The sequence below is a fragment of the Dermochelys coriacea genome, chromosome 15, assembly GCF_009764565.3.
Source record: "Dermochelys coriacea isolate rDerCor1 chromosome 15, rDerCor1.pri.v4, whole genome shotgun sequence".
NCBI lineage: Eukaryota > Metazoa > Chordata > Testudines > Dermochelyidae > Dermochelys > Dermochelys coriacea.
In genome coordinates this window covers 29,755,869-29,781,376 of record NC_050082.1, presented here as the reverse complement: position 1 = coordinate 29,781,376, position 25,508 = coordinate 29,755,869, and the positions used below count along the sequence as shown (strand labels likewise).

Genomic DNA, 25,508 nt, shown 5'->3' with positions numbered 1-25,508 from the left:
CTGCAGAAATTGGGGGGGGGGGTGTCAAACCACAGCCATTACTCAAGCTAAACTCCCATTGATTTAAGTGGTGGGTTTACCTGAGTAAGAACTACAGGATTTGGCCCAAGAGTGTAAACTGGTAAAAATGATCAATGTGCCAAAGGGCCTATTTTCCTTTCACGGTTACTATTTTGAGACAGGCTTTGCATTGTGCTAGAAGAGTTCATAACATTTTCACCCGCCAATCCACTTCTCTCTCTGTAAAATAGTCCCTGAGTTATTTGTTTCTCTATGTCAGTGTTTCTGGCACTGAACCAAGCCAAAGAAATTATGCTGGTAATAAAATTTGTCAAGATGCCAATCAAATTGCAAAGAGTGTAATGACCTTTTATTATAGTGCAATCCCTTTCCTAATAACATTTGCTCTGCAAAAAAATTATTTCACTTTCAGATGGTTTATTGGGGGCAGCCCCTAGCCCTTTGCTACATAAAGAAACTGGAAGAATGTAAACCTAGACAGCCCCTTAAAGGATAATGCAAATAGAGAATTCTGAAAGTTCACTATAAGAACTGGAAACACATACCCGTCTGCTGGTTCATAATGGCACCATGTTTTTTTGTAATCTGAGTAAACAGTGCGTTTTGGGTGAGTTCATTTGTATCTTTTGCAGCCTACTAGTAAAATGACGATTAAAGTCAGTCATAACTTAGGACAGATTTCCCCTGGAAGACTGAACTGTAGAGTCCTTGAACTCATTATAATTTGTCCATTATTAGTAATGTAAGAAGACTGTGGCTTTCTAAAAAAATCTACAAAGAATGAACCCATAGCTGTTTATCTGACAGTGTGAGAGCAAAGCAGAACTGCTGCTTCTGATGAGAAGTAATGCTAGATCTATGTACAGATACATTGATCCATGGTCTTTATGGAACCTGCCATGCCAGCCCTGCCCATGATATAATCAAGAGCAACTGAATGTAGGATGGAGTGGTCAGGCTAGCAACATGAAAATACGTTTTCACTTAACCTGAATTGTTCCAAATCAACCTAACGTAGTAGGAATGATGATGATAAATCTCACGCTCTGCCTTGTAACAACTTCACCCTGCACAAGAGCACAGTGTACGCCTGTACTGATATCAAACCTCTATAAAGAGAACCTGTTAAAACACCAGCACTATACAGTTGGTCCCGGCATTTCAGTGATATGCTCTAAATGAAATGCTTTCTCTACTCCCCCTCCTGCCTTTGATCAAAGGATGGGTCTTTCTTATGGCTCCTCTCTCCTGGTGCGGATTTCCAGGCTGGAGGTGGAGAAGCCCAGTCAGTGTGACACTCCCCTCCTTGGAGCTGTCATGAGCCATAAAAAATCCTTCCCTTCTCAAACTTCTTCAGCTTGAACCCTGCAGGATTTGTATCAGAGGCAGAATATCAGAGCAAAACTCTCCAGTTCAAGCGGATAGCCTTCCCAGACAGGATATAAAAACAAACCCCAGTCACACTGCCAACCCTGTGTTTCTCACAACCCAAATGGATTCCCGGGACAAGTGGAGCAAAAAAATGGATTTTCTTTTATCAGTGATTGGATTTGCTGTAGATTTGGGCAACGTCTGGAGGTTCCCTTATATCTGTTATCAGAACGGAGGGGGTAAGGACACAGCTTTATTTTTGTAATCCTCTTCTAAAGAAAAGAAAGTGACTTTATTTTTCAAATTTTAAAAATTTATTATTTCTTTCTTGTTTAGTTGGTTCTTACAGCATTTATTGTGAACCCAGAAAGTTCAGTGAATGACAAAACTTCTGCTGGGATTTGTCTCTCTTTTCTGTTTTACCTGTTCTTATTTTAAATATCTTTCCAGCAATGCTGATCCTCATGAGATTAGAGGTGTGAATTTATGCATATGGGAGGGGAAATGCAATTGTTATGGTTAATATAGAAGTTTTTAAAAAAGAAAACGGCAAATGACAAATGGGACCAAAAAGATCAAATCCTGTGTGGTTGTTGTTAACTTTGCAGTCTTCCCAGTTTGAGAAACTGATTACTTGTGATGGTTTACATTTTAAGATCATAATTTCAAATGTCCAAAACAAATCTTGCTTTAAGATTACTGTGCAGGATTACAGGTGTATGGCTAGCACAGTTATGGGCTTGAAAAATAAAGCCAAATAGCTCCTTAAGGAGCTGTCCATGGTACTAGCCTTCAGAACTAAATACAACAGATTTCAGCAGTTCAACCAATTAATTAAACATTCCGATTATTTCTTCCTGATAGAAATAATTACCTGAAAGTTCAAGACAAACCAGAATCCTGATTTTAGAACAGGTTTCCAGCAACTGATGAGCAAACAAACTGTTTTAAATAAACAAGAGTAGAAAAATCCTTTTTAAGAAAGTGAAAATGTAGAAATGAAGATTTTGTGTTGTTTGCAGAAGACACAGTGGATTCAACTGCCAAAAGCCATGGGCATTTGGGTATCACACCTTCATGCATGGCAAATTAGGAGAAAATAATTAATGCCAGGCTACACACTGCAGGCTGGATTCTGATCTCCGTTTCAGCCATGTAGATCCAAAATATCTACACTGAAATCCATGGAGATATTCTGGATTAACCCCAGTGAAACTGAGGGCAGCCGTTAGCTCCTTGCTGGTCAATTTGGCCTGAGCATATTTTCCTTAAACGTGCCAAGTAAATATAAATGTAAAAGCCATTTAATAAAACTGTCAAAACAATCACAGGGTGTTTTTAATAAAGGAAAGAAAGAGGAAATGGCACAAAGAGAGAAGTGGGGGGGGGGAGAAAGAGAGCACACATCAGATCTGATTGGTTCATCACTTATGCTCCTAATATACATTAATAAAAGTAATTGTGTTTTAACTGGCTTTCCTTCCTCGCAGACATTCTGCTTTTGTCACACAATAGAACTTACAGAACTATTTACACTCTCATGAAAAGGCCATTCCCTAAGCTCTCCTTCCAAAACCAACCCTCTGCTTTCATAAAAGCCAGTTTCTGAGCTTCTCTCCCTCAAGAAAATTGAGTATGGTATCAGTTGTTACAGTTGTGGGCTGCAAGTTATCTACAAAGTAAGAGGAAACTTTTAAACTCTGTCTACTGTGAACACTTTTCTTTTTTTATTAACATTTAAAACACTCCCTGAAAGTAGCGAATAGCAATGTCAGCTAGCAAGTCTTGTTTCAGTCAGGAGTTTGCAGCCTTTGCTTTCCTTGTACAGAAAGGTGCCCAGCATTTGTTCTCTTCCTTGTCAAATGATCAGATTCTATAAAGAGCAGGCTAGAGAGACTGTAGTGAACCAGGGCTCAATCATTCTATGCCTCTGTTTGCATTTCATGCGACTATTTCTGCTGACCTCCAGTAGGATGCACAACAATTGCTGCAGCACTACTTGTTGGGGGGGGGAGAGTTATTGCTCCTGGCAAGATATCAAATACAGATTTCAAGCAACAGGCTGGTTAGCCTAGTTTCTAGCTGCTTTAAGAGGTCCTCTGGGATCCTAGTTGTACATAAAAACATGAGAACATAAGAGCGGCCACACTGGGTCAGACCAAAGGTCTATCTAGGCCAGTGTCTTGTCTTTCAACAGCGGCCAATGCCAGGTGCCCCAGAGGGAATGAACAGAACAGGTAATCAAGTGATCCATTCCCTGTCGCCCATAACCAGCTTCTGGCAAACAGAGGCTAGGGACACCATTGTACACAGGATTTTTTGTGCCTCTCCAATTGACAGCTGTAAAGGGTGGAGTTACAGTCACTGAAAACAGCCAGTCGCTAAACAGCATCATCCCCTTTTGGGCTAACGGACACTCTGACACCACTGGAGCAGATAGTGCAGCTTCTGTGATTAGTGCTTGAAATCTGCGGTCAGAAATCCTGCTGCGAAAGACTGACGTGGCTTCTACAAAAGGTGGCCAGTGGCAACGGATGCTCATATTTGGGCACAGGATGCCATTTGTTCCTGCTCAGTCATCGCAGTTTGCTCATGCTTGAAAGGACCTGGTCAGAAGAGAGAGCGTGGTATTGAAGCATCCTTCCCCAGCATAGCAAGAATGACTCTGCTCAGTAGAGCTGAAAGAAGTGTGGGACTGCCGTGTACTTTGTCAGGGTGCTGGTTGTTTGCTTTGTGCTGTGCAGAGCAGGGGCTGGCAGCCTTCCCCTTTACAAACTGTTTCACTTTCCCATTCTCTTGCCCTTGCCTGACGCCACCGAGTTTTGGAGTCAGGCTTTTGACACCATGCGGGAATCTATAAGCCCATGCTTCTGTGCACAGAGCTCCAAAAGGGGATGGAGTCAGAGCTCCCCTTCCCCTCGGGGCACCCTCCCGGGGAATAATAAGCTGCATCCTGTACAGGTTCAGCCTTTGCAGGCCTGGGAGCTCTGCGTGGCATTCTGTATCTTCAAGATACAATGCTTCCCATTGCTTCCCCGGCTCAGTGCAGCTCTGTCCTGCCCCTCACTCTGGGCTGTGCTTAAATGGTATGACCCAGCTGAGCCAATAATAACCAAGCTCTATATCCCATCTGCACCAGTTGCCACATGGCTATGCCTGTTCTGATTGTAAATGAAGTACAATTCTTCCATTCTCCTCCCCCTTGAGACCCAGCATCATCGGTTACATCTGTGACCTCATGTTACCACCGCTATGGTTTAAATTACAGTTGTGCTCAGGGTCAGTTCCCATTGTGCTTGGGGCTGTTCTGACATCTAGCAAGACACCGTCCCTGTTGCTGGCTGCTGCGGTAGCTCAAGCCCATCCTGTGGCCCGGGAGTGGGGCAATGGTGGGGATGAATAGCCAGGAATTCCCTTGGGATCCAGGTCACTTTCCTTCACTGCCTTCACTTGCATGGATCGGATGCCACTGCAGCCTTTCCGCTGCTGAGCAGACATTTTCGCCCTTGTCCTCTGGCTTTCTGGGGTCAGTGCGACACTGACGTATTGGAAAATGTGTTTAATGAGTCCTCACTCTTGGATTCCCAGCCTGAGTCTGCAGTTGCAGGGGGTTTGGATAGTTTCGAGAAGTATCCAGATTTCTGGATGCTGATCCAAGCAGGAACCCAACACAGGTTCCCCCCCCCCAGTCATATACTTTCCTGAGCAGAAGGAGTTAAATGTCCCTTGTTCACATTCACAGGAGCTCATGTGATGCCCACATCTCCCTACATGACCCCTTGCCAGTGATCATTCATCTAAAGGAAAACCCCACATGTGCACTGGGTAGTATAAAACAGCCATTTCCTTGGGTATAGGACTTTCAGAGAGAGGAGCCGTGGGGGGTAAGTTAACTAATCCCAGCAGGATATTCTGATGAATAGAGAGAGCAGTTCCAGTTAGAAAGAATCCAGTGGGCACAAGTCTAACCCTGGTAATTACAGCATCGTTATGAATAATGCAAATTACAGCATTAATTATTGAGTTCAATGAGTGACGATACATATTCATTGGGATTTTGTCTGTAGAACCTTTAAAACCTGAAAGGTGCTTAATATTTCATTCTCTCCCTTCCGATCGTCTGCATTGCCCAATGTTACAGCCAATCCGTCTGTTCCTGGCTAAAATGGGGCCCCTTTATGTACAGGTAATGATACAATCGCATACAAACTTCAGAACATCCAACCACTCATAAAAGCCAGTGTGTTACCACAGCTCATAGGGAGAAAACATTGATTCCTTGGCTCAGTTACAAACATGCATGTACCCAGATAGTGTTGTTGAGAATTTGCAGTATGTCCCACAGACACGGAGCCCACTCAGTAAACGATCTCTCATCTACATTCCCACATATTGCATGGAAGATGGGCCAAATTCATCTTTTGTGTAACTACACCAGCATCAACTCCCCAGGAAGCTGGGGGATTGGTACATACATACCTGTTTGCAGGCAGGTCTGCTACATAAATGGGTCCCTTCTTGTCAGGGTTCGGACGCCGATGTGGGCTGTGTAGGAAGAGGCCTTTTCCAGTGCTGCCATGAGAGGTGCAGAGCCCTTGTGCAACCAGTCCTGTGTCAATGGGGTAGCAGGAAAGCCACAGCTGTAAGTTCGGGGTGCAATCCTGGCTCTGCTGAAGTCAATGGGAAAACTCAGTAGGGCAGGATTTGAGCTCAGGTGCCTGCCCTGGGCTCAGAGAGGGGCAGGATCGGTGACTCAGTCCTGGAGCCTGGACATGCTGTTTCAAATAGATATTCCCAACCCACCTGGCTGGCTTGTGAGTCTGCCTTTGCTGCTGTGGATGTCATGATGTTCTGTGATGGTTTTGCCTCTCTCTCTGCAGGGGCCTTTCTCATTCCTTACACTCTGATGGCCATCTTTGGAGGAGTACCTCTCTTCTACATGGAGCTGGCCCTGGGACAGTTTCATAGGACAGGAGCTATCTCCATCTGGAAACACATCTGTCCCATCTTTAAAGGTAAGACACCCTGCCCCCACCCTGGAAACTCAACATTCACTTAGCATTACCAGACTGTGTTTTGCTTTGCCAAGCTGAGAAATTAAGGTAAATAAGAGTCCTGCTGAAGGTAGGTACATTGTCACCCCTTGTGAGATGCATCTGCAGTAATGCTATAGCTCACAGATAACACCTCTTCCATGTCTCAACTGCCCCTCCTTCCCAGCACACAGAGCCTTGCAGCACACGTCTGTCCAAGCTCCCCAGCTCCCTGACCCCACTCCCGGGATCCCTTCCCCTTCTCATTTCCCTTTCCCCAACCTGTTCCCCAGCTCCTCTTAAAGCAGCAGTGTCCAAAATATGGAAAACCACAGAAATAAGTAGCTGTCACAATAGGGCAAATTCATCCCAGATGTAACTTCATTAACTGGCCTGACACAACTAACTACTAGCAGCACATGGGAATAAAGCTCCAATCCCTGGAATCCGGTGCTCTCTGTACAGCTCTCACTCAGTCCCATGAAGTTATGCAGGGATGCCATGACTGATGTGGAAGAGAACCAATACGCATGGGCTGCCTGGTTCCCAGGGACCCCATGATGTGCTCCTCTGAAGACCTCGCCCTTCTCTGCACACAGGCATTGGCTTTGCTATTTGCATCATCGCCCTATATGTCTCCTTCTACTACAACACCATCATTGCCTGGGCCTTGTATTATTTCTACTCCTCCTTCACTGGTACCCTGCCCTGGACAAGCTGTGACAATCCCTGGAACACCCCCAACTGCACCAACTACTTTGGAAAGAGCAACGTGACTTGGACCACCTTCTCTAAGTCGCCAGCAGAAGAGTTTTATACGTAAGTGCATGTAAGTGGATTACGTGACTGGGCGAGGGGGGAATCTCTCGCTTGTTGGCATCCAGACACCACAGCACCTCAGCATGAGGGCCTGCTGTGCAGAGTAGCAGAGGGAATGATCCTTGGCATTTCCGTTTCAGGCACACACATAATAACACTGCTTTATATTTTCATTTGGGACTCTAAGCAAGATTTACAAACTTGGCTCCTGCTGCTCCATGTGGTGGGTAAGTAGTATTACCCTCATTTCACATGCAGGGAAACTGAGGCATAGAGTGGTTACGTGATTTGCCAACCCGAGGCCATTATACACAGTGAGCCAGGGACTGGGTGAAGAGCAGCATGTAGGAGTCCCAGTGCTTAGGTTTTGGCCTTACCCTCTCGACCATGGTTCCTACAGGTCTGTCACAGCTCAGCAATGTTCCTTCTGGGGAAGGGCATTCTGGACTGTGTATGCCAGGGGCAGGGTGTCAGATCTGACCATTACATCAGCCTACCAGTGGACAATGGCTCAGCATTCCCTTCTGTTTCTTGTATTAGTGACTAAGCTGCCGGGGTTTTTTGCCACAGGAGAAAGGTCCTTGAGATTCAGAAATCCAGTGGCCTGTATGACGTCGGCGGGATCCGCTGGCAGCTTATCCTTTGCCTTTTTCTCATCTTCACGATTGTTTACTTCAGCCTGTGGAAAGGAGTGAAAACCTCAGGGAAGGTAAGGAGGGCTCCCCCACCTGATTTTCCTGGCAGCGTCCAAATGAGTAATAACATCATATTTCAATGCAGAGGCATCATACGGCTAACGCAGAGCCTGGTGCATTAATCCTCAGGGTCTGCTGGGTAGATGCACACCCCTAGCACTTTGCATCTCACAAGCAAGCACCTCAGCAGAGGAGCCTGGTACAGCGCATTCACTGAGCTTGTGATCTGCTGTAATGGATGGGACTCCTTGGCAGAGCAGGGATTGCACATTGCCAAAGGTCTGCCGCCCAAGGATTGTTCACCCATGAAATCTGGGAGTCATTTCAATAATAAACACACATGAGAACTCTGGCATCTGATCTCTGGCAATCTGCAAATAAAAGAAAAAACGCAAAATTCATCCAATATATTGTAACTCATATCTGCTCTGCCGTCATGGGACAGTCCATAAGAAATGCGGGTGGTTTTCTCCTGCAGTCTGTCTGCCTCATGTTCTCACTGCCCCAAAGATTGCAACAATGGTACTCATTCCAGTCCAGTGCTAAATACAGTCCCTTTCGACAATTTAAGGTGCCCTTGAAACTGGGCACACCTTGCTTGCCAGCCATAACGGTGGGGTTCTGTCTGTACACTGTACTACAGTCTGCAGAAGAATAAATGGGAAGCAGAAGCAAAAAACACACATCCTGGCCTGATTTCCAGCAGTGCTGAGTAGAGTTGAGCAAATAACTGATGTTTTGGTTCAATGGCAAGTAAAAAAAAAAATTCACTTCAACCCCAAAACAAAATTTTTTAAATTTTTCAGTGAATCAAAAAATTGAAAAAAATCATGTGGGTCGAATGAAATGTTTTGCTTTGATTTCAAGCATTTAAGGTTTTGTTTTAATTTAAAAAAAAAAAGTTGAAGGAATTTTCAAAACAAAAAATCATTTTGAATTGAAAAATTGAAACATTTTGTCTTGTTTAGAAGCTGTATCTGTTTTTTAACTGAAACAATTCAGCCAAACCGACATAAATTCCCCAAACATTTTGATGTTGCCGAATCTGCATTTTTCACTGACAACATTTGGTGGAAACGTGTTGGCCCACTCGTGTGGTGGCATGCCCACTTGGAGTCAGTGGGGGCTCAGCACAAATCAGGCCTCCAGAATAAGCACATAGCGTAGAATGTTGTTGTTAGGATCAATTAGGGTAACCTCTGTTCCGACTGTTATATCTGAACGATCAGTGCATGCATAGCCCCTGAGCACAAACTTCCCCCACCTACTCCCAGGTCAGACATGGGAATGCATAGTTGTAAGATCTAAGTCTTGCAAAGACTACATGAGGTCATCTAGCTATTTCCCTGCCAAAGTTGTTACTAAGTCCCTCCACAAACTGTATCTATCATCCTTTCTCAGCAGCGCAGCATCACCTGGGAGGTGTGAAATTATTTCCTACATTTGCCAAAGGCAATGAGTGAACCCATTCTAAGCTAACTGCACCACTAATCAGCAAGCCAGGCGCAGACTCCAATGTCACTGAGGTTTGGAGAGTCATTTTCTGACCCCCCAGCTGAGCGATCATTCCAAACAGTGGCCACCAAAACTGAAACCTGTTTGTCTCTCACCAGCTCAGACACAAAGACAGGAGGCCATTTGACACAGAGCATCGGTGATGATCCTGGAATATCTGCATTAATATTCTTTGCTGGTTGTGACCTAGAGGAGCTGCTGGCGTCTGTCTCTCCTGTCACTGAAACCCTTGCCCGGTCTCTCTTTTCAGGTGGTGTGGGTGACAGCTACGCTGCCTTACATCGTCCTCCTCATACTGCTGGTTCGGGGAGCTACCCTGCCAGGGGCTTGGAGAGGGATCATCTTCTATCTCAGACCCGACTGGGAGAAGCTCATGAGCACTGCTGTAAGTTACACACAGCAGGCTTCACAGGCTCTGACCTGCTAAGGAGCACTCCTTGCCACTGCGGGTTTGTTGTATTTAGTGATGTGCACAGGAGCCACCCGAGAATCTGGAAGATGCTAAGACAAGTTCAATGCTCTGTTTGTTTTTTATATGTAAAGCCATTTCTGTGACATCAGAGCTGGCTTGACAGCCCTGGAAACATCAGGCCTCTGCTTGTCTATCCCGGGACAGGTATAGCATGGACAGACACAGGGTAAGCTCCACACATGCCAGCCCAAACTCAACAGTCTTGGCTACATGAGGGACAATCAGATGTGTAGGATCTCTGCCAGCACCAGCCAGGCTGGAGGTTTTTGTGTTGACTGGACATGGGCCGCCTTCGGCTATGTTGCCTCCCCCTGCTCTGAGTGCGACATAATGGTAACAGAGCCCTAACCATACTGCCCTTCCACTGCTGGAGCTACAGGCTGGGGCTACGTCATGGGGGGCCTTAAAGAACATAAGAACGGCCACACAGGGTCAGACCAATGACCCATCTAGCTCAGTATCCTGTCTTCCGACAGTGGCTGGTTCCAGGTGCTTCAGAACAGGGCAATTACTCCCCTGTCATCCAGTCCCAGCTTCTGGCAGTCAGAGATTTAGGGACACCCAGGGCATGGGGTTGCATCCCTGACCATCTTGGTGAATAGCCATTGAGGGATCTATCCTCCGTGAACTTACCTAGTTCTTTTTTGAACCCAGTTCTACTCCTGACCTTCACAACATCCCCTGGCAAGGAGTTTCACAGGTTGACTGTGTGTTGTGTCAAGAAGTACTTCCTTTTGTTTGTTTTAAACCTGCTACCTATTTATTTAATTGGGTGACCCCTGCTTCTTGTGGTATGTGCAGGGGTAAGTAACACGTCCCTAGTCACTTTTCCTACACCAGTCATGATTTTATAGACCTCAATCATCTCCTCCCTTAGTTGTCTCTTTCGTAGGCTGAACAGTCCCAGTTTAAAGGCAAGGACAAAGACTGGTAAGCAATGTGGCAGAGAAGGGGGGACTCAGAGGGAGGGGCTGATGTGATCAGAGCAACCAATCAGGGAGATGATGCGAGCAGCAGCGTTAAATGTGCTTAATGTGACATTAATTGCACCTCCTGGATCTCTCATCCTCCCACATGATGGTACATCTGCTGTATCCACCTCAACTGCCTTTAAATGCCACCCCAACACGCCCCCCCCCAGCAGCCAGTGCTTGCGGATTCATTTGGCAGAGACTCCCAGCGCAGATCTGAGAACCAGAGAGTAATGGGGTCATTATTCCTTCAGAAAATAAAGGCGCACTGGACAAGCTCTTGGAAATGTAAATCTTTAATTGAATCACCCATCTCATTTGCCATCGAGTGTTATTTATGCTGTGTTTTCGCCCTATCTTTGTAAAGCTGGCCTGACAACAGATTTCCTGTCTGTAATTACTGCAGAGCTGCACTTGAGAATTTTCATTAAAGGTAATCAGTGATATACTTTCCAATTAAAATCTTTCAAAACAGATACACGGCCAATCATGCTGCAGCCATCACCTCTTCCAGGAACTGTGAGCCAAGCCCCTGTGTAGCTGGATGCTGGGAGAGGGTTCGGGAGTGCTTCAGTTTCACATCCTCATCCCTTCTCTCATCCGATTTCTCTGCTTAGATTGCACCTGAATTAGATATCATTGCTCAAGTTCTCTGCTGCTAAATTACCCTTGGAAGGACACCTACTTCCCTTCATCCTGGGAGAGCTGTCTCCGCAACTCCTCCCTATGTCTGGGGTGTCCTTCCAGGAGGAATTGGAGAACAAGGGCAAGCAAGGGAACCACATCCAAAAACAGTATTCAGGAAAATATATTTAAATAGGGGTCACCAATGTAACACACAACCTAAGGGCTTCTCTGCACTGGGACCTCACATTGTGTTAAAGCCGGTCCCTGAGCTGCATGGGAACTATTACATTTACACACGTAACACTTGTTGGCACTGTGAGAATGGTGCAGAGAGGCCACAATGTAAACAAGAATCTAGCATGTAGCATTCAGCATTGTAGCAGCTGGTTGATCCCTGGGGCTAACCATGACCTGCTGACATGATACCCTGTTTATACTCAATTGTGTCTAATACCATGTTAGTTACCACCACTCCTCTGGGTCATGCTCCAGAGTGATGCAATTGCCCAGTGCAGACGGATCCTGAAAAGAGCAGACATACATACGAGGCACAGTGCCACAGGCACTCTGGCCAACCTGGAATTTTTTCTGCGCTTTCAAAATGAGGCAAAAGGCAAATTTCAGAAAGAGACGGTTAGAGGTGCACTCCATTACACACGGCCTGGGGGTCAGAGAAAACGCAAAGGGAGCTGACCTATTTGTGGTGCCCAGATTCACACCCCCTGCCACTGTCTCCCTGAGAGCGGGAGGCAACCGGTGTGTGTTTGGGAGATGGGCTTCCTGGCCGAGTCACAGCCCCTGGGATCCACCTGCTCTCCTGCGTCTAACCAGCGTCTCTGCTTCTTTGGCCAGGTTTGGGTTGACGCTGCTGCCCAGATCTTTTTCTCCTTGGGCCCAGGATTTGGTGTTCTTCTTGCGCTTGCCAGTTACAACCATTTCAACAACAACTGTTACCGGTAAGAAACTGTGGACTCCACCCTGGCAGAATAGCCAGAAGCAGGGGTGTGAGCTGAGCCTCCCATGTGCAGCAGAACACACAGAAAACTCAGCCACATCTCTGCACGGGCTAGCGCGGGGCAGCTCCCTCCGGTGGGCCTGCCGCTTGTCCCCCCTTCTTGCCAGCAGGTGAGAATTTTAGTCCTTGGGCTCCTCATTCCCTCCACTGCAAATGGAAGAACCAGAGGAGCAAGTTCTTAGAACGGGGTCCCCAGTTCATCTCTGCCAGGTATAAAGGTCCAGGTGCAAGTTCTGAAGGCACAAACTGCACCTGCAGAAGGGCAGCTGGGCCTTTGCCTGAGCAAAAATACTCCTGAAAGTGCAAGTCCTTTGTGGTCAGGCAGTGCACCCCGAGCCACATCACGGCAGGACAGCGAGCCCAAGCCTCTGCCAAGGGCCTCCAGCTTCCCTCTTGCTCCCACGCACTGGTGGGGGAGGGTAACAGCAGCCACTTCTCTACTGCGTGGGAATGCTGCTTCTAAGCAGCTAGGCACCTTTCAGTGGATTCCCAGAGGGCACTGGGGGCTTTCATGGGATTGCTCAGCTGGGTGGGTCTTAGAACTGTCTCTGCCCTCCAGAAAGAACCAGTTTCATAGACTCTCAGGGTTGGAAGGGACCTCAGGAGGTCATCTAGTCCAACCCCCTGCTCAAAGCAGGACCAATCCCCAATTTCTGCCCCACATCCCTAAATGGCCCCCTCAAGGATTGAACTCACAACCCTGGGTTTAGCAGGCCAATGCTCAAACCACTGAGCTATCCCTCCCCCCTCTCTGCTGTTTCTGCACATATCGGTCACACCCCCAACAAGCAGGGCCAGCCGCCCCAAATTATTCAGTGCTCTCATCCCAGCACCAGGGGAGACCATGCTGTCGCCTGGACAGAGGGCTGCAGGATCCAAACTTCCAGATGTGCAATCTTTGAGATCCTCACTGAGAGAGGAGTGGCCAGGCACTCCAGAGCGCTAATCCCAACTCTGACAGTGTAAAGCCTACTCTGTTCTGCACAGAGCGGGCTGGGCAGCCCTCTGGCTCCTGGCTGGTTGTCAGTGTCCCAGAGATTGGACTTCCCAGGTGCAATGCAAATCCCAGCACTTACACCGGTGGGTGCCCTACCTCGTGGTGCTTGGACTATTAAGGAGATTCTGCCCGGCTAGTTATTCATTCCTAAGCAAGCAGAATTGTCCTTCCCAAACACGAATCCTGCCTCCAGAGCTGGAAGCAGCCGTGGTCCTGGCCACTCAGCCGCATGGGAATGAATCCCTCTTGTGCCTCATGCTGTGAGCGAACGGAACCTCATTTTTACAGCTCTTACTCTTTACGGTTTGTTTGGGGAGGGGGATAAGGGGAAGGTTTTGGGCCTCTACGTATTGGGGCTAGAAATACAAATGCAAAACCAGTTTTTTAAATACCTTGCCCTTCAAGTCACCCACTCCTGTTCTGCCTTCCAGAGACGCCATTGTCACCAGCGCAGTGAACTGTCTGACCAGCTTCCTGTCAGGGTTTGTCATTTTCACAGTGCTGGGCTACATGGCTGAAATGAGAGATGTGGAGGTGGAAGATGTAGCAAAAGATAAAGGTTTGCCTCAAGACCTGTTAGCCTTGAAATAGCACCCTTCCCCTTAGCCCCAGCCAGCTCTGGATATCAGCAAGCTGCCTCTCTGGAACCATGCATTAGGGACTGAAACCAGCGTACTGAGCATCAAGATCTGAGTTATATCCCTTTCTTTGCTGTATGACCCTGGGCAAGTCACTTCCCCTTTCTGTGCCTCAAATGTCCCCATCTATCGTAAGGAAAGACAGTTCTGACCAACCTCACAGGGCTTAAATACTGTGTGTCCGTACAGTGATCACTGAATGAACGTTTAGATTCCAGACCATGACTCAGGTTGGAGCTTTCCTAGAAATGTCAAAGTGCTGGAGTCACACGGCTGCAAGTGGGAGCAGAATATGGTCCTCTGCAAGCTAACAAATGTAGGGTGAAGTTAGGGAGCTACTGTGTGTGGTGCCCACTATTGGTGACTACAGACACAGCAATGGCCAAAGCTGAAATGATTAGACTAAGCAAGAGCAAGGTCAATTGGGAAATGGAATAACCTGCCACAGGAGGGGATGGAATCCCCAGCAACCCGGGAAGGGAAATCCCAGACTGGTAATGCCTGGCAGAGATGAGTAAGGGCAAGATTTTCACTGACATTTATCTGCCACTCATGCGTTTGAAAATCTCCACCTAGATGTTTTTCCGGCATAGGAAGAAAATCACCTTACTTCTTCCAGCTTCTGCCATCACGAGCAGAAAGCAGATGCCCTGGTACTTTCATATCACAGACTATTTTCATAGCAACCGGATAGAAGGACATAACCTGATGTTCCCTTCTAGGTCCAAGTCTCCTTTTTATCGCCTACCCTGAGGCCATTGCAAATATGGTGGGCTCTACCTTCTTTGCCATCATATTCTTCCTCATGATGATCACGCTGGGGTTGGACAGCACGGTAGGTACTTTGATTTCCCTATGGGGCGAGAGCAAAATGATCCAAGAAAGGCATGATTGTACATTCCAGGCCCCTCGCTCCCAGAAGGGTTATTTTGGGGTGGGTCTTTTGGTCATTGTTATATATCATTCAAAATGGGGTTGGGGTGCACAGGTGGGAGGGGGCAGGAAAGGTAACAAAGAATATGCCATCTGTACCTCTCTAAATATGACCCAGGTGTGGATGAATTCAACATGTCTTTGATTCCTCTCTGTTCAGTAAGGGCCTGATCCTGCTTCCCCCTAAGTCCATGTGAGTGGAATACTGGCTTCAAAAGAACTAGGATTGGGTCTTGAGCAATACTCCCTGTAGGCTGTGGGAGCAACAGGTGCTCAGCATGTCTCAGGATCAGGCCCTATTGCTATTTGGTGTTACTTGGCCTATCAATGTTCCTTACAAGCCCCTGAGATGCCAGAAGAATTCGAGCTTTGGTAGAGCTGGTTGGGAAAATGGAAACAAACAAAAAAGTGTAAAAGTTTTCACCAAAAAAAAGGTTTTTGTGTTCTATAAACTTAATTTCATTTGAATGTTTATTATAAGATTTCGTGATTTTTTTTAAAATGTGAAAATAAACCATGGTGAACTATGGTAAAGCACATTCCCCACAGTTGATAACATCTGTGCAGGAAATTGTAACTCAAACCCTGGGGCGGGGGTAAATTTTGCTCTCCGTTACATGGGTGTAAATCACAGAAAAGACCAATGAAGCTAATGAACCAACACACACATTAGTGGGATTGCACCAAGAGCAAAATTTCACCCTGTGCTTCATTTTTCTGGCTCATCTGGCTGCTTTTGCAGTTTGGAGGCCTGGAAGCTGTGATCACGGCGGTAATGGACGAATACCCTCACATCCTAGCAAAGCGAAGGGAGCTGTTCGTATTTAGCCTCATCACCATATGCTTTCTGGGCTCTCTCACCACCCTTACGCACGTGAGTAAGCCTGAGCCACACTAGATGCTACTTCCTTCCTCTGCAGGCCCAACATCACAGGCTTTGCAAAAAGTTCAGCCATGAAAACTGGCTATAGGTAACATAGAGCCCAGTTCAAATACATACAGTTCAGATGATATTTTCCAATCAGAATGACTTTGCATTTGTCAAACACTGAATTTCATCTGCAACTGCACCACCCATTCACCTGGCTTGGAAAGGTCTCTCTAGAGTTTTTCACAACTTTCTCCAAGCTCAACTAGCTTGGCTAATTTTGAGTCACTTGCAAATTTTGCTACCTTGCTGTCTATGCCATGTCCCAGATCATTAATAAATATACTAAACAACAGTCCTAGCCCAAACCTGAGGGAATCATTATGGGTCATTTATTGCTATTGGTTTTTCTCATGTCTCTTAACCAGTTCATAACAAAGCTGTACCTCTCAGCCCAAAACTAATTAGTTTCCTTGAGTGTGGGACTTAGTCAAAGGCTTTGAGAAAGTCCAAATAAGCTTGAGCAGCTGGCTCTCCGTTATCAGCTATTTTGCTGATACATTCAAAACACTCGAGTACTTTGAAGCGTCCTTGTTTTCCTTTTCAGACCCCATGATGCTTTGTTGGTATGTTCCTGTTCCGTGAGGGGCGGTGGGTTAACATAGAACTCTTCTCTCCCTCTTTTTACATCTAGCTCCTCTTAACTTGTCCCAGCAGACTCCCTTTATACTGACTCCCTCAATCAGTCAGCCCCATGACTGGCACCTGAACCAATACCTTGAGGGAGAGAAAAAAGTTTCCTTCATTTTCTTCTTAACCCCTTCACGCCCAGCACCACATGGGGCTTGTTAGCGCCAGTGTGAATGGAATGCTTGAGAAAACTAGTGCAATAGAAGTGGCTAAAGTTCAGCATTGCACTTCCCATGTAAGAGCCGCTAAAATTACAGCCTGCTTGTGTTTGTTATTCCAGGGTGGAGCATATGTTGTCAAACTGCTGGAGGAGTTTGGTGCCGGCTGCTCAATTCTGGCGGTGGTGTTACTGGAAGCAATAGCTGTGTCATGGTTTTATGGTAAGGAGAAAAAAATCCCTCTCCAGCACTAGGCTTATATTATGCACCAGAATAACCTATGGTCATGAGCCTGCAAAGACTTACACACATGCTTTACTCCATGCACATGAGTAAGTTTCAGTGACTTCAATGGACTCCTTGTGTATAAATGTTTATAGATGCATGAATTGTCCAATGGCTGGGGCCAACGACTGCCACCTACACGTGCAGCAGTTCCCAGCACTTTCATGAAACTCTTTCTAAATATGTCCTCTGCTCTGCATGTGCTGCCTGATTCCTCCCTGCTGTGACAGTGACGCCATGTCTGTGATTTTCCTGCCCCCCGCTCCCTCATACAGGAATTCAGAGGTTCTGTAACGATGTCAAAGCCATGCTGGGCTTCACCCCAGGGATATTCTGGAAGGTCTGCTGGGTTGCCATCAGCCCTGCCTTTTTAGCAGTGAGTATATTTGTCCTAAGCAAAAAATTAAGTTTCCAACTTTCCTTTAACCTTCTACCACGCAAGTCCCTCTCCGGCTTGCTGGAACTCTGGCATGCAGCCTGACAGCCTGTGACCCATAGATGCCCATGCAGTTTCCTGTCCAGTTCATGGTGACAGAGAAAACCACTTGGATATGTCAGGGGGAAGGGCTGCTTATGGAAAGTCTCCCCTTTGTTTGTGGTAGCAAGAAATCAATAGGAAACTCTTAAGTTCAAAAGGGAGCATGACATGCTGTCTGTACTCACTGAGACTGTGTATTTGTCAAAGAAAAGGCCATATAGTATATGCTCAGGCTCGTAAGAATCTATGTACCATGGGCCAAGCTCACAGCTGGCAGCTGCAATTCAGTTAAGTCAACACAATCATGCCTGCTTACACCAGCAATGAATTTGGCCCTATCATGTCCCCCTTATAAAATAAAGCTGTTGACACTATAGACTGCAATGTACTGTGGCTTAAACTGCCAAGTTTGCTATTTTAAATGCAACTCCAGTGCTATGCTTTGTACTGGATCCATCACCTTTGAAGTGCTAACCTTTCACTGGACTTCAAAGAATGCCCCATCTGTAAAATGAGGAGGATATTCATATTACCTACTTTGCACAGGGAGAGGGATTGTGAGGATTAATTCATGTTTTAAGCACTTTGAGATTCTAGGTTGTCATCAAGGCAGAAGGAAAATTATTTAGTTATACCAATCAGACATGTGACTGGAGTGCGGTTTTCTTCATCTGATGAAAACCCCACAAACAAACTGGATCAGTGTTAGGAATATAATTCTGGGAAATGTCAGTTTAAAATCCAGATTAGCCGTTAAAGATTAGAATGCAAATCACTGAAAAAAAAGAGCATGAAGTTAGGCTGCACAATCAATTTATATTTACAGTGGGATTGGTGAGATGTTGTACACTGATTTGATTTAATTGGAGAGCGAGTTCAAGGTGATGCTAGTATAATCATGAACAAATAATTCCAAGAGGAAAAAACCTAGTGATGCTGTTTTAAATGGCTTTTTATTACATTGTGATATACTGCCACGCTAGCTTTCTAAATTCTCCCAAACGCTACTGCCCCTCCATTCTGTATTTTATTTTCCTTTTTTGCCCTTAGAAGTTTTAAACAAACTCCCAGACTTCTAAGGCGTGCATGTGTGTGTGTGCGCGCACGCGCGCGACAGAGAGATTGCAGTGAATGTTCTGATGGTACCATCAATATAGCAATATCTGTTCACATTATAAGTAGCAAAGTATCACTCTGAAACCACAGCTTCTCCTCCAGCAGCAAACACTAACAAACTAGGATTTCTAAATTCAATCCCAGGCCATTCCCCTTTAATAGGAGACACAGACAGTCTGCAGAGCACCTGAGTTGTAGTTGCTGAGCTCCCACCAGGCTGCATGAAGCTTGTGTACAAAAAGCCAGCCATCTATTAACATTCCTGGGGGAGTGGCATGGGGGACGGATACTGAAATGCAAGCACCGTAAAGGGACACTCTCAGGGGCAGTCTGAATGGGATAAGTCTGGCCTCAGTTAAGTTCCCAGTGGACAGATGACCACATCACAAAACCAGCCTCAGAGCTGGCACCAACTGGCCCCTTTACTGACAGTGCAGGCAGAGAGGCCATTGTCTGAATTGACTCTGGAGACTGAACTCTTCTTAGATCAGGGATGAGGCACATGGGTGGGGCAGAATGAGGAAGCTGGCACTGCTGCTGCCTGGGCTGGAGCAATTCTGGGGAGAAAGACAGTGAGTCCGTCTCCAAGACTGAGAGCACAGGACCTTTCCCTCGTGCTAAACTCACCTGCAAATGTACCTAAAAGAAGACATTAAACTCATAAAGCCGAGGACTAAGTAATCCACCCTAACTGATCTTCTGGGAATTCAATGAGGTTACACCAAGGATGAATGTACCCCCATGTGCTGGAGGAGCTGGCACAGTACCTTGCACTGCAGAAGGTCCCATGACTTGCTGGAGGAGGGGTGGGGCATCCCAGCTGGCCTGAAAGGAGTCTCTGCCTAACCACTGGCCTCTTTAGCCTTCATTGTTCAGACAATTTGTCACATCGTGTGATGCAGTGCAGTGGCACATGACCCATGTAAGAGAGGCCAAGTTAGCTGCTCAGAGGAGACTTGTCCTCTTCTGACATGTCCCTAATTAACCAGTTTCCTCTTCACAAGAGACACCAGGTCAGATTCATCCCTGGTGTGAATTCACTGAAACTGGCTGAGGGGTGGTTGTAGAGCATGTGACTTGTGCTTTTCCGTGAATGTGCTCGCCTGACGTTGGTTATGTTATCTCTTAACAGTTTATAATAGTCAGCTCTCTGCTGGACCAGCCACCACTCATGCTGTTTGACTATCACTACCCCGAGTGGAGTATCTCAGTGGGGTACCTCATAGGAGCATCGTCCTTCATCTGTATCCCTTTCTACATGGTGTACAAGCTGGTCTGGACTCCTGGATCCCTTAAACAGGTCAGGAAGAGCTGAGTGTCATGCGTCACAATCCTGTGTGGGTCAGATATTGTAGGAGCCAGAGTGTGATGCAACACAGCTTGAAAGACTTGAAAGGGGTTAAGTCTTCAACAGGCCGGCAGGGTCTGAAAGCTCTGTAGAGAAGTTCTGCTTATCCCCTAGTGACCTTGTTCACCTGGCAATTAAATCATGACAGATTAACTAGTTTTAAACTGGCTCAGGCTAGCACTGTTGGCCTGCCTGGCCTAGAGCAGCAACAGTAATTTTAAAGCCTTTCTCGAGGCCTGGCTAGGGGACCATGGGGCCCCATCTGGAATATGGCTCTAATGGTTATCCCTGGTCTACAATGGCCAGAACTCCTCCCTGGTGTACCCCAATGAATGAACTTGGCCCACTAGGTTTTTATTGCATTAGCCTGAATCTTTCTAAAACCATGAGGACAAGCAGTTCCTCTCAAAGGTGTCAAACCCACGTCACACTGTAGTGACCAATCTGAGAGCAGCTCAGTAGGTTGCAAAGTCCCTCATTCCTCCACAGCTGAGGGAAAGACCCCATCTCCCATCCACAGGGCTCCCACACCCCACGCACAATTACATTAGGGGCTGTCCTGCCCAAAGAGAAGCATGTCAGCATTAACCTTAGAGCACAGTGCACCCGCTGAGCGGTCATACCATCATTTGTGATGGGCTTAAACTGCACCAGACAACATGGTGCCATCAACTATGTGAGAATCACAAGGATGTGCCCAGGCTTCTGGCATTTCAATGGCATGTGAGAGAGGCAGAGAAACTGCCCAGCTTTTGTCCCAACGTGGCACCAGTTGCATTAGCCACGAGAGCCATAGGTAACCCCCGGCCTTTTCTTTGCTTGTATCCTCTAGCGTCTAGCAGTGTGCATTCGACCAGAGAAAGCCATACGAGACCAGCACGCGGATTCAGTATGTATGTCATCAGTGCCATAGTCCTATGGTGCATAAAAAGGGACATTAGACTGCTGTTTGCCTTTACTGTTACTTACCAAACCAACTAAGGGACAGGGAAGAGAAAAGCTGCCATCACTGTTTAAATTGCTCCCCTGCTTCTCTCCCTAAGAGTTATACTCACTGGCCAAAGCTCGCCACAAGGTGTGGAGAACACACCTAATCCACTGTCTGTGAGCCATGTCCTCCTTCCATAGCAGCTGTACACAAACCAGCATCTCAGTAAAAGACTGTACTGTCCATGTCTTAATAATGGGCTCGATCCAATCTTCAATGAAGGCAGTAAGTCCTTCTGCAACAAGAGCTGGATTGGCCCTTAAATGTCTGAAGTATAAATAAAATTTTATAGTCTGAGAGGAAGCCTGATTGTTATAGAATCACAGAGACATAGGACAGGACGGGACCTCAAGAGGTCATCTAGTCACCTCCCCCCATGCTAGTTTGGCAACCATATTTATGAAGTGGGTTGTGCTCCCAACTTCCCTGTGACTGTAGCATTGTTAAGCCCCGAAGTGGCGTCTTCTTCCATATCTGCACCGTCTGCTTAAATGTTAGTTACACCATTGCAGACATGGTTCAGCTTGAGCCGAGGACACAACAGACCCAACAGAACTCCTGCCTTTGGAAGCACAATTCCCAGTACCTGGTCTTCAGCCTTCTTTTCTCTGTTACAGCTCATTTGAGCATTCCACAAAGCAGAGCTGCTTGGATTGCCATGCCTGGAGTCCCTGTAGCCATGGGGAAAACCACTAGTTGGAACTATATCTTGTGTTGTATTTAAACCTAAATCCACTTCCCTCCCATCACTCTTCAGGATTTTCCAAGCTGGGTTTCTTGTTATCAAGGAGATCTTGTTTAGAGAAAGGGTTTGCCCATCCTCATCAACAGCCCTTCCTCCTCCCTCAGCAACTGGGGTTCGGATGGTACTTCATTAACATTGTGGCATGACCTGGCTGCTAGATCAGACAGGTACAGACAGTGGACTGAGGAGGAGGAACCTGTTCTTCACACACATATAGGGGAAAGAACAGCCAGCTGGGGAGAGTACATAGATGTGTGTACATAGTCTTTTTTTTTTTTTTTTTCAAATATTCGGAGCCAAATTTAACTGGCAAACAGTGTGGTAAGTTCTGTATTAGATATAAATTGGCCAGATAATAATGGTAAGGCATAGAGGAATGTAACTTGCATCAAAGCGTAGGTGGGTGTGCAAAACTAGAAGCAAAACTAGAGAAGCTGACATGCTGAAAGGGCCCAGTAATGTGGTGTATAACAGGAGAAACAACTCAGAAGAAAACATAAGATAAGGCGAGGGCTTCACGGTGATCGCAGTTACCCTTTGTACATCCAGAGTAATTCCACTGACTTCAGTCAAACTGCTCTAGTTTTACAGGAGGATACCTAAGATCACAATCTGGCCCAAAATGGTGCATGCCAAATCAGCACAAGTGACCCTCCTTTGCAACTGACATGCATTTGCTAGCCCCGAAACAGCAACCCCTGAATGTGGCAGACAGACTTCCATGGGAGGTGCACCTGGGTCTGGTATCAAAGAGAAAAACAAAGCACAAGTAGCAAGTATAACGCACTGCTGGGAGAGCAAAACAAGCTCTCCTCATTGTTCACTTGTTTGAAAGTCATGATTCCAAATTCAAAACCACTTGTGTTCCAGCTACCTGTGGGATGAATTCCTTATTGCTAATTCTGATTCTGAGATGATACCCTAATCCTTTGTGCCTCACAAAGAAGGGACACATAGCTGTGAATACTCTCTACAAGAGTAAGATTGTTATGGCTGACATTACAATTCATGAATCGTTTAGAAATGCTTGCAGTCTCCTTGTTCCAACGTACTAAATGTGGAGTGCAAAAGCCGCATGATTGCTTATTTAACATGTGAGTGATGTGGAAAATAAATGTGACGCTGAGTGTTGTGACATAAACCTAATTACAGATCTAGACTCTGAAATTTTGTTTTCCTAAAAGTAAAATGCAGTCAGATGATCTTAGAATACCTTGCTGGGTTTTTTTTTTTTTATTTTAAGTGTATTAATTGACTAGCTTCTACTGTGGATCTAGATTTGGATCACCACTGGTCTGCGTGTGTTTCATTGGGGAAACTGTGTGTAGAGGTAAATTGAGCCATCACATATCTATAACCCTGGTTGCAGTTGCTGCTCTGCCTTAGCACTTAAACTGTATTCTACCAAAATAAAAGCCAGTTAGGGAAATTCTATTTAAAGGTGAACCACAAAGCTTTAGTTAGCTAACTAAACATGCCAGGCATAATAACACCTAACAGCTATGTAGTACGCTTTTCTCCATAGATCTCAAATCACTTTACAAAGAGTCTCAGAATCCCCATTTTACAGATGAGATACCGAGAGGGGAAGCTACTTGCCTAGACAGAGCCAGGAACAGATCCCAGATCTCCTCATTCCCTGTCTGGTGCCTTGCTGAGCCAAAGCTCAGCTAAGATCATTTCCTTTTTTTACTAACCTTCCAAGACCTGAGTTCAGGATTCCACATTTTATCCTACGACTGACAACATCCTAAAACAGCTCTCCCTACACTGCAAGAAGTAGCCGAGAGAGCACCAACTACAGCAGAAGAGACAGCATCCCCAGCTTAGTGTAGTATGTAAAGACCAGAATGCTCTTTAACTATTTTATTTTTAAAAGTAAATGTAAGAAAACCTATCAAAACCAAAAACTTCATGGTTATCACTATGTTGTCTTTTGGGATTCCCTGATACTCCACAACGACAGTGGGGACAGAATTCAGATCCTCCTGCTCCAAATCAGGTCCCTATAATTTAGGCTAAAGGAGAATCTCCATTAGCTGTTAGCAGTATAGGATTTATGACACTCAGTTGAGCAGTTCTGAATCCATCCAGTAAGACAGCAGTGGTACGCATACACGCTACTCAGCTCATTAAATAAATTGTACACATTTTCCGCATTAGTGATCTGGAAACTTACACAGTTTCTTTAAATCTTTTCAGTTCATCTTTAATGTAATCTACCAATTTTTTCAGCTTTTACAAAAGCTTTTTGTTAACATTAAACACTTTCCATCTCTTATTTTTATCATTAGAGCTGTAGCACTATAATGAACTCTTACTTTTTGGCATATCTTCTACATACACTATTTTGTTATCCCTGACATACTTTTCAATCTCCAAGGCTTGTTTGTAACCTACTTCCCTACCCCCAATTGAATTAAAAGCATTCTGCCTTATTTTCATTTAGCTCAAGAATGAATACGTTTAACAAAGCTGAATCGTGTTAGAGCACATTGTTCTACTCATGACGTCTTAATTAAGCATGTAACCCAGCTGTCTCCTACAGTTTGGTATTATGTTACCTTATATCTGGATATTATCTTAAAGATGAAAAACTTGCATAATGAAACATAAGAACAGCCATACTGAGTCAGACCAATGGTCCATCTAGCCCAGTATCCTGTCTTCTGACACTGGCCAATCTCAGGTTAGAACAGACAATTTTTGAGTGATCAAACCTTCCTATTAAAAATATAAATTATTTTATACAGCTGTGTTGCTGCAAACTTCATTCTGCAGCTTTTGCCCTGATGACCTACTCCCATTTCTTACAGCTGATGTGAAATAATTTTTGTTATAAATGTGGGATTATAGTACAATGCATCTTTTAAAATGCAAATGATTCTGTTACTGTAAGCATTATTCTTATATGCTTTGCAAACAGTTCTTTGTATAGGTTAACTTCCAGGCAAGTTTCCTTTAAAACAGACTCTGATCATCTTTGCTTATGCTTTTCTGAGTAAATTTAGGGAAAACGTGTGGAATGAGCCCAGATGTCTGTTACAAAACAGCCTCCCTGCATAAGTGCAGGGTATAGTTTGTTAATAAGATTGAATGTGGTAAGTATCTCTTCTGAAAGACAACAAACAGAACATGCCTGAGATCAATACCAAGAACAAAAGGATTCCCAAAGCAAAGCCCTCTGTTAGAAAGTACAGAAAGATCTTATTTCCAATGCACAAGGAATCACCACAGAAAGTCCAGACTGGTAGCAGGTGGGGAGGGATGGTATCATGGAAAGGTCCCCCATGCTATCATAAAGGGACTAGCGTTAGTTACTTTAAAACCAACCTTTCTCCTAATCATGCTGATCCCTGGCAAAGGGGTGAGGCATCCATACTGTTCCAGCAAGCCAAGCTCCAGTCTGATTTGAGGAGTTTATCCCTATAGGAACACATAGTCTACACAGAGTGCACCTCCACACTAGAGAGAAGGGAACTGCAAAACATCCTGGGTAATATTTGGCCTGGTGGCCACGTTTTGACCACCCCAGATTTAAAGGGACACAATCCTTTTTTTAAACTTGCCTGTTGAGAATCCTTTTTCTTTAATTTCTATGGCCCTTTGACAGACACTAGAGATTAGATCAACAGGCAAAGTTTGGCTGTAGATCTAAATTTACCCTAAATTCAGAGATGTTTGGTTCAGCCAGTTCTCCAGCTGATGCCAGATGCATGCATTAG

At 45.5% G+C, this 25,508-nt stretch overlaps 1 protein-coding gene across 1 annotated transcript; it reads left to right on the top strand.

Annotated features, from left to right (window-relative positions):
- Window positions 1-1,425: 1,425 nt before the first annotated feature.
- LOC119843664 (sodium-dependent serotonin transporter-like) lies at window positions 1,426-24,251 on the top strand. The gene is made up of 13 exons (XM_043498304.1): window positions 1,426-1,631; window positions 6,273-6,407; window positions 7,025-7,244; window positions 7,815-7,953; window positions 9,705-9,839; window positions 12,377-12,480; window positions 13,968-14,095; window positions 14,897-15,009; window positions 15,850-15,981; window positions 16,946-17,045; window positions 17,384-17,484; window positions 19,835-20,002; window positions 20,883-24,251. Exons 1-13 carry the CDS (start codon window positions 1,514-1,516, stop codon window positions 20,961-20,963), a joined length of 1,674 nt encoding a protein of 557 aa, XP_043354239.1. The 5' UTR covers window positions 1,426-1,513; the 3' UTR covers window positions 20,964-24,251.
- Window positions 24,252-25,508: the final 1,257 nt, after the last annotated feature.